Source organism: Patella vulgata, chromosome 6 (genome assembly GCF_932274485.2).
Source record: "Patella vulgata chromosome 6, xgPatVulg1.2, whole genome shotgun sequence".
NCBI lineage: Eukaryota > Metazoa > Mollusca > Gastropoda > Patellidae > Patella > Patella vulgata.
In genome coordinates, this window is record NC_065884.2 from 19,883,624 (window position 1) to 19,896,283 (window position 12,660).

Sequence of the window (12,660 nt, forward strand, 5' to 3'; positions counted from 1 at the left end):
TCGTTTGCCAAACCTGTCCGGCAATAATAAATGAAAAGGGACTTTCTGAGAAGTTAGTCTAGATACAATGTTTCGCCCTCTTTAAATATTGAAGCAATTCCAGGTTTCGCAGTAATGTTCTGTGCCATTTTACCATTTTATTGTCCAAGACAGATAAACATTATCTAGTAGTTAACTATCTGCCTACTCATTTCTTTCTTTATCTCCTGAATAGTCGTAACGACTGTCGTTTAACCAGTTCGTAGACTTGATTAATGAACTCAACACGATGACCACTGCTTAATAACTTTCCATTTATCCTGTACATAATGAAATCATAACCGTTTTATAGAATGATTCCGTTGTTAGTTTCAATCATCTCTATAGTAAAAGTCGGAATCTAGCTTCAAAGAATATAAACCGTTTGCCACCTTGAAGTCAAATGTAGCTCGATCCAATTCCGAAAAAAAGAGCAGGAATAAAAGATGATAGTTATAAAAAATGCACATAAAACGCATAGAATTGATAGCACATGGGATATCCTTTTAGGTTTCGATTATTAAGATTCGTGGTCTTAAAGTCGTTTGGACTTCGACTGTATTGCCCAAACGATTTTTGTGCGGTTCATAAAAAAACACATTATTTTAACATTATGCACGGTTTTCTATAAAGAATCCCAACTATCCGAGATTTTTCAATCCTAACATTTTTCCTTTCTTCATGGAAAGGGCCGAATGGTTAGCACGTGCGCGCTGTATAGTACGGCCTGTCATTGAATCAACTGGAGGGGCTTCGATTCCCCGGTTGTACGTGACAAGGAGTAGGGTCGCCTACACGCAAGCGAATTATTGACTGTATTGCCCAAACGATTTTTGTGCGGTTCATAAAAAAACACATTATTTTAACATTATGCACGGTTTTCTATAAAGAATCCCAACTATCCGAGATTTTTCAATCCTAACATTTTTCCTTTCTTCATGGAAAGGGCCGAATGGTTAGCACGTGCGCGCTGTATAGTACGGCCTGTCATTGAATCAACTGGAGGGGTTTCGATTCCCCGGTTGTACGTGACAAGGAGTAGGGTCGCCTACACGCAAGCGAATTATTGAAATAAAATTGAACCATGTGTTAGTCCCGAAATGACCTAGTTTGTGTCGAGTGGACGTTAAACCCCATTTCTCCCTCTCTCTCTCTTTCTTCATGGGAAATAAATACTACTGTTGATACTAACCCCTTTAGCACACAGGTGTTCTAAATTTTAGCAACTGTCCCACACCACAATGATTCATTTAATTATGCTGTGTAGGCATGCGACGGGCGTAACTGTAATTAATTTACTAGGACATAATTTATTAAATGAACAGACGCAACAGGTACACTTCTTAAAGATTTATATAATTATTATGTAGGGATGCCAAGAGCCTAACTTTTTGCAGTTAATTTTCAGAATAATAAAGTCCTAATGATTTTACTATCAATTTATTACATGAACATATTTTATATAATGTAATGCAATGAGACTTTTATTTATTTTACAGACAGATATAAGTGATAAATTAAACTATGATATGAGTATAATTAGCGATAATAAATTTATCGTCTACCTAATTTATAACCTGGCATTGTCCATGAATATCGTTTTTGAGTATCTTCTGGCGAATAACCTGGAAATTCTATATAGTCACTGACATCCACACGATCCATATCGTCTGCTGTGTTGCTTCTTTTACCCAATTTATAACCACCATTTAAAACCGATCCCAGTGCACGCTTTCCTAAAACACTTGTTCCAAACAATCTACCAAATGGGCGCTTGTGTAATTCCTGTGATGGTGTATTAACTGCTTCATGAAGAGGCGATCGCTTGCCGGTAGAAAATCTTGGTCCAAACATACGCCCAAATGGTCGCTTTGACTTTTCTTGCAGTGGTATCCGTATAGATTCCTGTAAAGGTGATCGCTTCCCCAAAGAGGAACCTGGTCCAAACATACGACCGAACGGTCGCTTTGCCATTTCTTGTGATGGGTTGTCCACGGTTTGTTGCCCATCTGATCGTTTGCCGGTAGAAAATCTCGGACCAAACATTCGACCAAAGGGACGTTTTGATTTAGAAAGAATTTGACTGTATAATCTCCAGTTATAGGGTCTTCTGGGTTTTGATGAGCCAAAGAGTCTACCAAATGGTCGTTTGGACCAGGATGGGCCAAATAATCGACCAAAAGGACGTTTAGCAATCACCAAATTTTCAGCATCTTCTAATCCTTGAGTCTCCGCATTCAACATGTCTTCTGAGTTTGGATATGACAATTCTCCATCTGTAATAAATAAAATAAAATGGTCTAGGAACGAATAGGGTTTGGACAAATAGAGATTTACAGGAAACAATGATGTACTTAGTGATATAAAAGTGAAGTTGAAATTCAGTATACAATTTTTTCGAAAGGGTGATTGATCGTGATCAGTCAATCTGTTTTATTTTAAAACCTCTTGGAAATAAGCTATAAATCTATGACCGATACTATATTTTCAGTTAATGATAGTACAGGTATATACATTAGTCAAGACCATTTAATGTTCCAGGCAAACCCGAAATCGGACTTTTCTGTGAATTTTTTTTATGGATTATGGGCATAGTCAGAGTTATCTGATTTCATACACCCTATGTAACTATAATATTCAAGTAGATTACACATGTATAAAAGGTACCATGGTATTAAAGAAAATTTATGGATTTATTGATAGGATTGGTATTAGTTTGTTGGTAACCTCCTTCAGCAAAAAAATGTTTATGGAAATACGATGACTAAACTTGAAGAGATGATATTTAATCAATAATATATAGAATATCATAAAATATAGGGTTACTATCCTAATTCATATTGACCTGACACTATTTTAAATGTCTATGGTTACGTGATTACTCTTTTTTCGAATTTCAACTACCAAGAGTTATTATAATGAGCTACGTTGGTACACTCAGTAAGGGGACTGGCTTCCTAACCAGGTGGTCCCGGTATTGGACCTGAACGTTACTTGGGGTTTTCCGGTCTGGTTTCTGATTGTCAAAGCTTGCTTGACAAAGAACAGTGTCTATTCGTTGGGATGGTAAAACAAATCGAGGTCCCCAGTACAAATTGGTGTGCAAGAAAAAGAACTCTTGGTAGTTGGAATTCGATGAAGAGTAGCTTCAACTATAGCGGTGATCAAGATGGGTCCCCCGCCTCCCTACCCGGGGACTAGAAATTGTTTAGAAAATGGTGCTTTCTAGAGTATATCCTAAGTACCAAGCCGTCAAAGACTGCTTTGTTTACTAATTCATCATTAACAATAACTTTTTAGGGGTCCCAGAGCCAACCATACTCGCAGGCCCCTTCCCAGTCCATCCCTTCCGGTTGATGCAGAAGAGTAGGACTAAACTTCATTTCATGTCTATTTACGTGCAGTGGCAATTTTTCCCACCCACACAATTCCAGCAATCAAACCGGAGGAATTTTCCACGAATTTATATAAGCATGAACAATACATATTTTATAATGTCAAAGATCTACACAGCGCTTAGAGGAATCATTTATAAACAGTAGCCTACATGAACATATGACAGGTCATCTAAAATGTCAAAGTGAATTAAGATATAGGTGAACGAACACTCCACACAACAGTATTCCTCTCGTAGATGAGCCCATTGGCAACTTATATAAGGATTAGATAAGCGATCCTAAAGGCACTTGTCGTTATGACATAATTAGGACTTTTATTTTTGATGCGTGCTTTTTGAGACGTGTCAGTATTCGTTCCTATCCTTTTCTATAAATACGAGCTTTTTAAGCCCCGTGCGGATGTTTCAAAAGGCTTTCTTCCCCCATGGTAACAAGCCACTATGAAGAATAATGTCACATCTATGGGGGCGAACGATCTCTCATAAAATACCATTTCTAAATATGTACCAGTGCAACCAATCTTAATGTGACCTAAAGCCACAATAAGATCATACGTACACAATCAAAGGTTCTCTTTACAATCATATTGGTAAAAAAATAATCAAATGGACCAATTTGTTTCCATTGATTTTTTAAAAGATGTCTTCTGATATAATTTCCGCAATGATCAATACATTTTCTTTTTGTACTCTGGTATCCCTAATTAGATTGAAATAACAGTACTTATAAAACAAAAGTACATATTATGCATATTTTTCATTTTTGGAATGCAAACCTGTTGTCATTTCATGAAAGATTTCCGAAATAGACAAATGATTAACTATTCCTTTATCGTGTTGGCAGGCAACGATTACACGCCCACCAGTTTTGCGCGATTCTGAATTTCGATGGAGCTTACTCTTGGTACTTCCTAAAGAATCCCCAGCAAGATCGAAAATAAAGTCCCAAAAACTGGAGACAGGACAATTCGCAAACTCTGAAAACAAATCTCAAAAACTACAGAATTCCCTCTGAAAAAGGCCTCCAGCAAGTTTGATCTGCACAGGAACGACGACAGTATTCTCCCACATCTTTGGTCAAGTGAAACACATACACATTCTGCCTCAATTATTCCCTTTTCCCAGTTTTGATAGCATGGGTGGATCTAGTTGGGGCGCACCCGGCGCACTCCCGCCCCCTATCTACATCAAAGAGGCGCACCGGCCCACACATGTGGGCCGACTCAATTATGTACGAGTAACAGATCGTAATGTACAGACCACTGGAAATGGCATTTTCGGGCTTCTAGTTTTCGAAATTTTCCGGGGATAGATCTCTGGATCCGTCCTTGGATAGATGCCCTTTCCATAGACGCCCATTAAAAAGTTGTTTTGTTTGTGTATTTGATTAATTCAGAAGCTCGTGTCAGTGTTTTTTCTTCTTCTTATGTAATCCGTACAATACAGTATACAGTTTTAACTAGCACTTACCTTCAAAACAAGAAATATGTCCATATAACAAAGCACAGATTGATAGAACACATAATATATTTCTTAATATCAGATCCATTTTCTACAAAATAAGAGAAGAATTATATTCGCCAGTCTGTAACATTTGGCAAAACGACGATTTCAATTTAAACGATTATTTTTAATTTTCTAAAATATTATCCATAGCCCCGGTAACTTAAGAAAAGGTATGGAATGAGGTTAAACGGTTACGAGTGAGCAGAAACCTTTTGCCAGGACACTGGTTACGGGTCCGCACAACCACCTGGGCCCTTTGGTAATTTAGGACGGATTTTATTTTAGCACGCTCTATATGTTTTCTACACCAGTCGCTATTTAGACGGTCCCCCAGTGCATGGAAACAAGTTTATCTCACGACACTGCAGTAATCTGATCCGGTTTTGTGGGTTTGTGTTTTGATTTTTACTGAATCTTTGGAAGAAAACAAATCTTCGAAGGGATTTTCCACAATACATGTAATTGAAAACTTAACAGAGTTATATTTATTGACGTGGCCTGCCGATCTTGGTCAGCTTAAAAATACTATTTTCTTTAATAACAGTGGTTCACAGTGTCGGAATTAGACTTGTGTGTTTGATATAAAACTACACATAAAATTTTGGTTTGGTCCCTTTGATTAGTGAGACCCCAGTTGCGTCTTGTTCAGCTTTTGCCCGTACCGTCGCTATTATAAAACGAGGAGGACCTGGCAAGAAACAGTGTCTAGTCGTTCGGATGGTACGAAAAACCGAGGTCCCGTGTACACGTTGGCGTGTATGTAAAAGAACCCTTGACAGTTGAAATTCTAAATAAGAGTAAGCAGCTGCGCTGTTGTTCCTGCAAGATTTCCTTCACAGCACAGTGCATAGCGTATGCCCGTTTTAATTAGCAAGGTTGTTACAGAACATTTAATACGTTTAACCCCATTCCAATTTATAACAAATACAATTTTATACAAATCAGTTCCATAAGCAAATAAATCGTCTCTTAAAACTGAAGTGAAAGTAAATATTTCCAGAATAAAAATCGTATTTTTGTGTGTATGACAAAAAGTTAATGCATAATATTGATAAAATCCTTATACGGCATTTAGTAACTGAACATATGATATAATACACAAATTTATATGGACAAGAGGAGCTTGTTGAAACGTAGTGTGAAATAAACCCAGTGATTGTTTTCCATATAAATTTGTGTTTTATATCATATTGATAGACAAAATAGGGTAATTATAGTCAATAAAAAGATGAATTGATTATGTCATCGCAAAAATAAACAATAAAATTAAATTTAAAAAGTTCTGATCTTTTTAGAATTATGATCGTAATTATTTACAGTTTTAAAAGTGAGAAGAAAATCCAAACTTTACCTTTATATGGCAGCGGCGGCAAATTGTCCTCGGTGCAGTAGTAATATGTGAAGGTTGAGAAAGTGTTGTCTTTTATAGTAATCTTGTCGTGAAACTCATCAATTGAGGAAGCACAACCTACCCTGGCACCAATCAATCGACATGAAGAACCTAACGTCAATGATGACGACCTTCTTACGACCAGTCAGGTTTTTAGTCGTATTTTAAGTCATGTCATCTAAATTTAATTAACACCGTCTTTAATTTGGATGCATAGATTAACACTTTCTAAACAGAAATCAATGAAGCTAATAGTGGTTAATCGCTCTAATTGTACATTATTGTATAAAAATGGCAGATGGTTGTGCCCAATTTTCACCTTGTCTTTTTTCTTTTTTTTTTTTTTGTTCATTTTATTGAAATTCAATGGACACGTACATTAAAAAAAAGAACTCACAAATAAAAAAAAACACACACACAAGAAAAAAAAGAAAAAAAAAGAAACAAACATATAAGCCATGAAAACTTGAAGGCTCTGAAGTTTTGCTTAGAATATAACTAAGCTTGTTTTCAAAGGCTTTGCTACTGGGGAATGGGTTGTCCAATTTCTGTTAAATAATTTTTAGAGTAAATGTTGGTTTGGGCAGTTTGTATTTAAATATGACAATATGTTTGTAGCTTAGAAAAGAAAACCCACCTTTGTATTCTGTGTGCTCGTAATACCCGTTTTTACTTATATTATATTAGTTTAAATCTCCCAAATAAGCAATATTCGGGTGTGGGATTAATATCTGCGGTCGACTTGTTAATTAACACACATATTATATTTATCCTTTCGTTATTGCCCCCTTTAAATGTTCTAATTGATATCAATGATACGTGCTAAATGTGTAAATTATCAATATGTATCATTACCCTCTGAATTGTTTATAACGGACATAACAAAAAATAAAACAGTGATATTCTAAAATTCATTTTCGCAATGGATATAATATTTGGCAGACAGATATCTAGCTGTACCAAAATTACGTGTTTTCAATTTCACAAGACCTAGCCTCAAAGAAAGCAAGGACTGGCTATCTGGACTTATTTCGAGTTCGAGCGTTTAACTCCAAAACAAACATTTTTAATTTTATTTTTATTTTTTTTATTATAAAAGCATATTTTTCAAAGAAAACCGAAACACTAATTGGTTTTCAGATTTGTACATAATGTCTTTGTATGATTTTATTTCTTAATGAGAAAATCCTTACACTCTCTCCCAAAATAATATGTTGATCTATAGTATTACGTAGGCCTACATGGTTACACCATCACAACGGAATTTAACCTCTGAATACGCTATGACATATCAAATCACGTTGATGGTCATTTAAAGGCAGGGGATAGAAACATCATGAATAGTTTTACATATGGATGTATCGGTTAATCACCGGCTGATAAATTTGTTCTGCAGAATTACTTCCAATTCAAAGAACCGAGAGACTTCTTGGTATTTCTTCTTTCTGCTGATGTTATATTTAACCTCTGACCGTCTGAAGCTTTGGATAATTTGTGATAAAGTTGTCACATTTGGCCGTAAATAAAAGATATTAATCTTGAAAGTAGGCGTTTATTATTTGTCCAACACGTTTTTATGTCTGGCGGGAAATACACCTCAAAAGAAAGTGCGCAAAAGAACATTAAGCTACCAAGAAGAAATAGACAAGAATTGACAACAGTCTACCTTAAAAATGAAAATGAGACTTTATTGATATTGTTTAGAAGGATATTCTTAGGGACGTATTAATCAACATACAACTTGCATATAACTTAAGCAATGGCGACGAGTATTATCAGCTCATAAATAATAACAGAACACTCAATACATGTATACTGCTTAATCAAGAATATTTAAAATTTGACCCATGAAGTGTTAGGGACTGTCGTAAAATTTCAATACTTAAAGATACATTATGTGAGATTAGATAAAAAACATAGTCTCGATTATCCATGTCATGATTAAATCATGAATGAAAGCTGAGGAGCAAATCGGACCATTATCTAATAAATATCGCAGGCTAGCGCTGACATCGAGAGTTGATTATGGTCTGGATAAGTTAATTAATGTCTAATTAATAATTTAGATAACATTTCGGGCCCAACGAAAGACCTGCAATAGACAGATTAAGCTCTTGCATAATGTATGTGTAATTGCTACCAAATGAATAACTCGCAGATATATTTTCGTTGAAATATTTCCGTTCGTGATTCAATATTAAATACCCGACATTTAATTTATCATTTTCTATCCGCAGTGTCGTTCCACACTAACAGAACACAGTTTTTATGGGATACAATCACTAGTTTATTCTAAAAGCACGACGTTTCGACAAGTATCCTCTTATCGTTATTAAGCACAAATGACAATTTAGTTCGTTCATTCTTGGTGTTTAACGTCTGCTTCCATATAAGTGATATCGCAGACAAGACATAGGAGAGCCGAAGCTGATTCCTGTTTTTTAGAATATGATTTTGCAATCTTTCCATTTGGCCTTAGGCCATGGATTTGGTTTATCCCTTTATTTAATACAAAACATATCGTTTGGTAGATGATCTCGTCTGCTTCTGGATTGGTAGATGTCATCGTTTGGGGTTAGTGTTTAGGTGCCAGGCCCGTCTTTTAGTACAACCAAAGATGGCTTAATAGTTAAATTATGTTGTGCATCTTAATAACATCATCATATGCCCTGGGGATGTAGAGCCCTAAGTCCCTATTGAGTTCAGGTGAATGTCTTCTGATATTTATAGCTTCTAGGATCTTCCTGGTTTTCTTGTTCTGTTGGTTGGCGGTTAGTATCTGGACCTCATTCCATTCCACACGTATTCAAAATAGTCAATGCCACATACGTTAAGATAATAATGTTTTTGTGTTCATAATAGTGAGAAATCATATTGTCAGGAAATCCGTACATTCCTTTTTTAGACAACAGAATATATATTTTATTTTTCAGTATAAACCGAAACCAGGCGAAGATGGTATTCTTGCGGCAATACCCGTCTTCTTTAGCACGGATTGTAACAGAAAAATGTTGAGTTAAACTCAATTTCATTTCATTCAAAAAAACAAAAAAAACAATGCCTCTTCTTGATATCATTAGTAAGAAGGGTTTAACAATAGGCTATGCAGCGCTGACGGGAATTTCCCCCGGATAAAATAAATGTGTTTACAGCTTGACCACATATAACATTTTAATATCGCCTAATTGAAGACATATTCTCTGTTATAACATATAAGATACTGAATGCATCCCTGTTTCACTGAATGCATTACATGTAATAGCAATAATCAGACAGATGATTACAATGTTTTAGTGCTGTGCATCTAATTATCTACTGTAATTCATTAGTCTGTAGAAACAATATATGATATAGATGCATTGCCCCTCCATATTTATGCATAAAACTTTATTTTCTGTTAAATTTAAAAAGAAATTATGGTGGCCATAGGGATCAGTTTCGGGGCCAATAAGCTTTACAATACAGTTCCATTGAAATACAAAGAAGAAATTTGATAGAAAAGTTCCTGCACCATGCTGAGGAGTGTAAAGAATAACGATGAATAACAAATCATCAAATGTAATGACACAATATATCATCTAAACAAAATATTGTGATAATATATGTTATATTTATGAGGTGGAGGTGTTAAATCTGTTAATGAATGGAAATGTACTATAAATGACCAATCTGATCAATAATCCATGAACATTACTAAAAGGTTGATCCCCTTGCACATGAATAGTAATCCTGTCTTTGCTGGTGATGTTGTGAAATCGTGTGGGGCTATACATTTCAGTAACATTGCCCATGCTGGTTGTTATTGCATGTACATAAAACCCACCCTACTTGTCTATGGTTTCTACAAACACTGGCATAAACTAGCAAAAGTGTGCAATAAGGTTGAAAATGTCTTAGTTATTGCACTGTTAAGCTCTACCAAATCCATTAAAGAGAGAAATGGGATTTAATGTCCACTCGACACAAACTAGGTGATTTCTGGACTAACATATGGTTCAATTTTATTTAAACAATTTGCTTGCGTGTAGGGGTCTTTATCAGTGGGAAGAAACTGGCGACCCTTCTCCTTGTCATATACAACTGAGGAATTGAAACCACGACAGTTGACAACTGAGGAATTGAAACCACGACAGTTGACTCAATGACAGACCTTATGATACAACGCGCACATGCTAACCACTTGGCCACCCCATTAGAGCAAAAATTATCTGCTTGTTTTATGAAAAGAACAAGAGAAGATTATCCATTCATGTTACAAGCACTTTTTAGATAAAGATAGAAATAACATGATCAAGCAGTCGTATATATTATTTATTCAACTTCAATTTGAAATAAATAATCATTCTTTCATATATTCATAACAAAAAATAAACATTTCATAAATATATCATAAATAAATTATATCATGGACGGGTTGTTAAATGAAATGCTGGATGGAATTATATAAATGAAATGGTTTTAAATTAAGAATGTATTATTATTTACAATTGAGCACTTATTAGCCAAGGTTTATCACATCATATTATAATGATCACACCAAGGAATATAAATATATAAGTGCCCGTATTTACAAATTCAATTATGGGCAAAAACAATAATTAAAAATATCACAGTTTAACTCAAGAAAAATCAAAATATCTTTACTAAAAATTAATGTTTAAAATTTAAAAAAAAAAATACTTTCCAGGCAAGTTTTCAATTTAGGATGATTGGAAATAGATTACAATACTTTTGAAAATGCTGTTGGTACTTAACTTGTTTGAGACAGTTTAACTTAAAGGAGCTAAATCGCTAATATTTTGACCTAGAAATTGGCACACGTATAATAATGTAATATGAATTTATATAAACTGTTTTACATTCAATCGTGTCCGTTTTACTGTGAATTGTCATCAGTTATGTTCGGCGAAATACGCCAGAAGTCTTAACCGTAAGTCAGTTTCTAGCGTCTGGTTACACTGATATTATTTATTGCGCATGCTCTCCAAATAAGAACATGATATCACCGTTTGACATGACTTGTGGAATATGTCTAGCCTCATTTTTTGAGCACCTTGTTACAAATGGCGCTGAAACGCATTATGGTACACGATTCGTGTACCAATGGTAAAATGTTTATTTTGTCTTAAATATTGGATATCAGAAGCCCATCTTTTCCAGGTAAGATCACAACACCAATGCTGATTTAAATTGCAAAATAATTCGTGTTTTCAATGTCGAAGATTTTGGATGATATTGAGTTACGGACTTAGCTACTTTAAGCAAAATGAAAAAAAGGAATTCTGATCAAATATCTGGTATACAATTATGTTTAAAATTTTCAAGATAATTTTATGATTAAGAACCTGCAACAAATCTATCAGTATAAATCTATTTAAAAAATACAGTAATGTGTAAAAATTGTAATATTTCTACTATTTAAAATGTGCAACAATGCTATTGGTAATTATATACTTGACAAATGCTGTTTAATAATTAACATTCAATCTTAGATTTATGAAAATATTTAGAATGCTTCTGGGCAATACTGATGAAATACTTGGAAAATAGTTGTTTAATAAAATGTTTGTTTGGCACCATTTAAATAATTTTAAGTTTAATAAAAATAAAAAAAAATCCAATTGCTTTCCAATGTAAGAAATATTGCTTTAAAAATATCTGTAATTTTTGGGAAAGTTACCTGTAATCTTTTTCAATTCAATTTTTCATAATATATTATTTATATGCAATTTTCAATTATTAAAAATTAATGTTTTGGATGAATAAAATCTGTAGTTTAAATAAGTAATTAAACCTGTATTCTAAGCACAGTATAAAACACAAAATATAACACTAACTTTCAAAATATAATGGTTTATAAATGATACAATATATAGATCAAGTTGTATGTTTTATCTAGAGTTTAATCTGTGTTGAGAATAAGACAGGCACCTTGTAACACCCAGTGACTGTTGTGTTCAGTTGTTGCTAAATCAGCCTCAAAAACTAAACCAACACCCATAGCATTTCTTCTCTGTGATGTCACATATACTGGTGTTCGTAATGTATTCTGTAAAAAAAGAAAAGAGATAAGGATTAAATTCTGGCTATTTAAATAAATATTTCTTTTCCTTCCAAATATAAGACCCCAAACTGTGCCTTGAATGATCCGGTAATGAGACAACTATAGCTTCCAAAGGGTTTTTATAACTAAGTGCAATATTATGATTTCATTAAAATAGAAATGAAATTTAACATAATGGGATCTACCTGGGCTAATGAAGATGGGCATAAGCCACACAGTTTGCTATGTGGTAAGTTTTGCACAGGCAGTGGAAAAAGATCTTTTACGTACACGCCAATGTGTAGG

At 34.4% G+C, this 12,660-nt stretch overlaps 1 protein-coding gene and 1 long non-coding RNA gene across 2 annotated transcripts in view; both read right to left on the bottom strand.

Moving 5' to 3' along the window:
- Positions 1-1,442: 1,442 nt before the first annotated feature.
- Positions 1,443-6,366, bottom strand: LOC126823572 (uncharacterized). The gene is made up of 3 exons (XR_007681223.2): positions 6,273-6,366; positions 4,886-4,967; positions 1,443-2,294 (listed from the first exon to the last, which is right to left on the bottom strand). It is a non-coding gene; the product is annotated as an uncharacterized LOC126823572 (long non-coding RNA).
- A 4,237-nt stretch (positions 6,367-10,603) lies between these two features.
- LOC126823476 (dynein axonemal heavy chain 10) overlaps positions 10,604-12,660 on the bottom strand; it is a 60,082-nt gene continuing 58,025 nt past the window's right edge. The window contains exon 72 of the mRNA XM_050552343.2: positions 10,604-12,360. Coding sequence (XP_050408300.1) covers positions 12,214-12,360 — 147 coding nt within the window. The 3' untranslated portion in view covers positions 10,604-12,213. The remainder of the gene's footprint in view (positions 12,361-12,660) is intronic.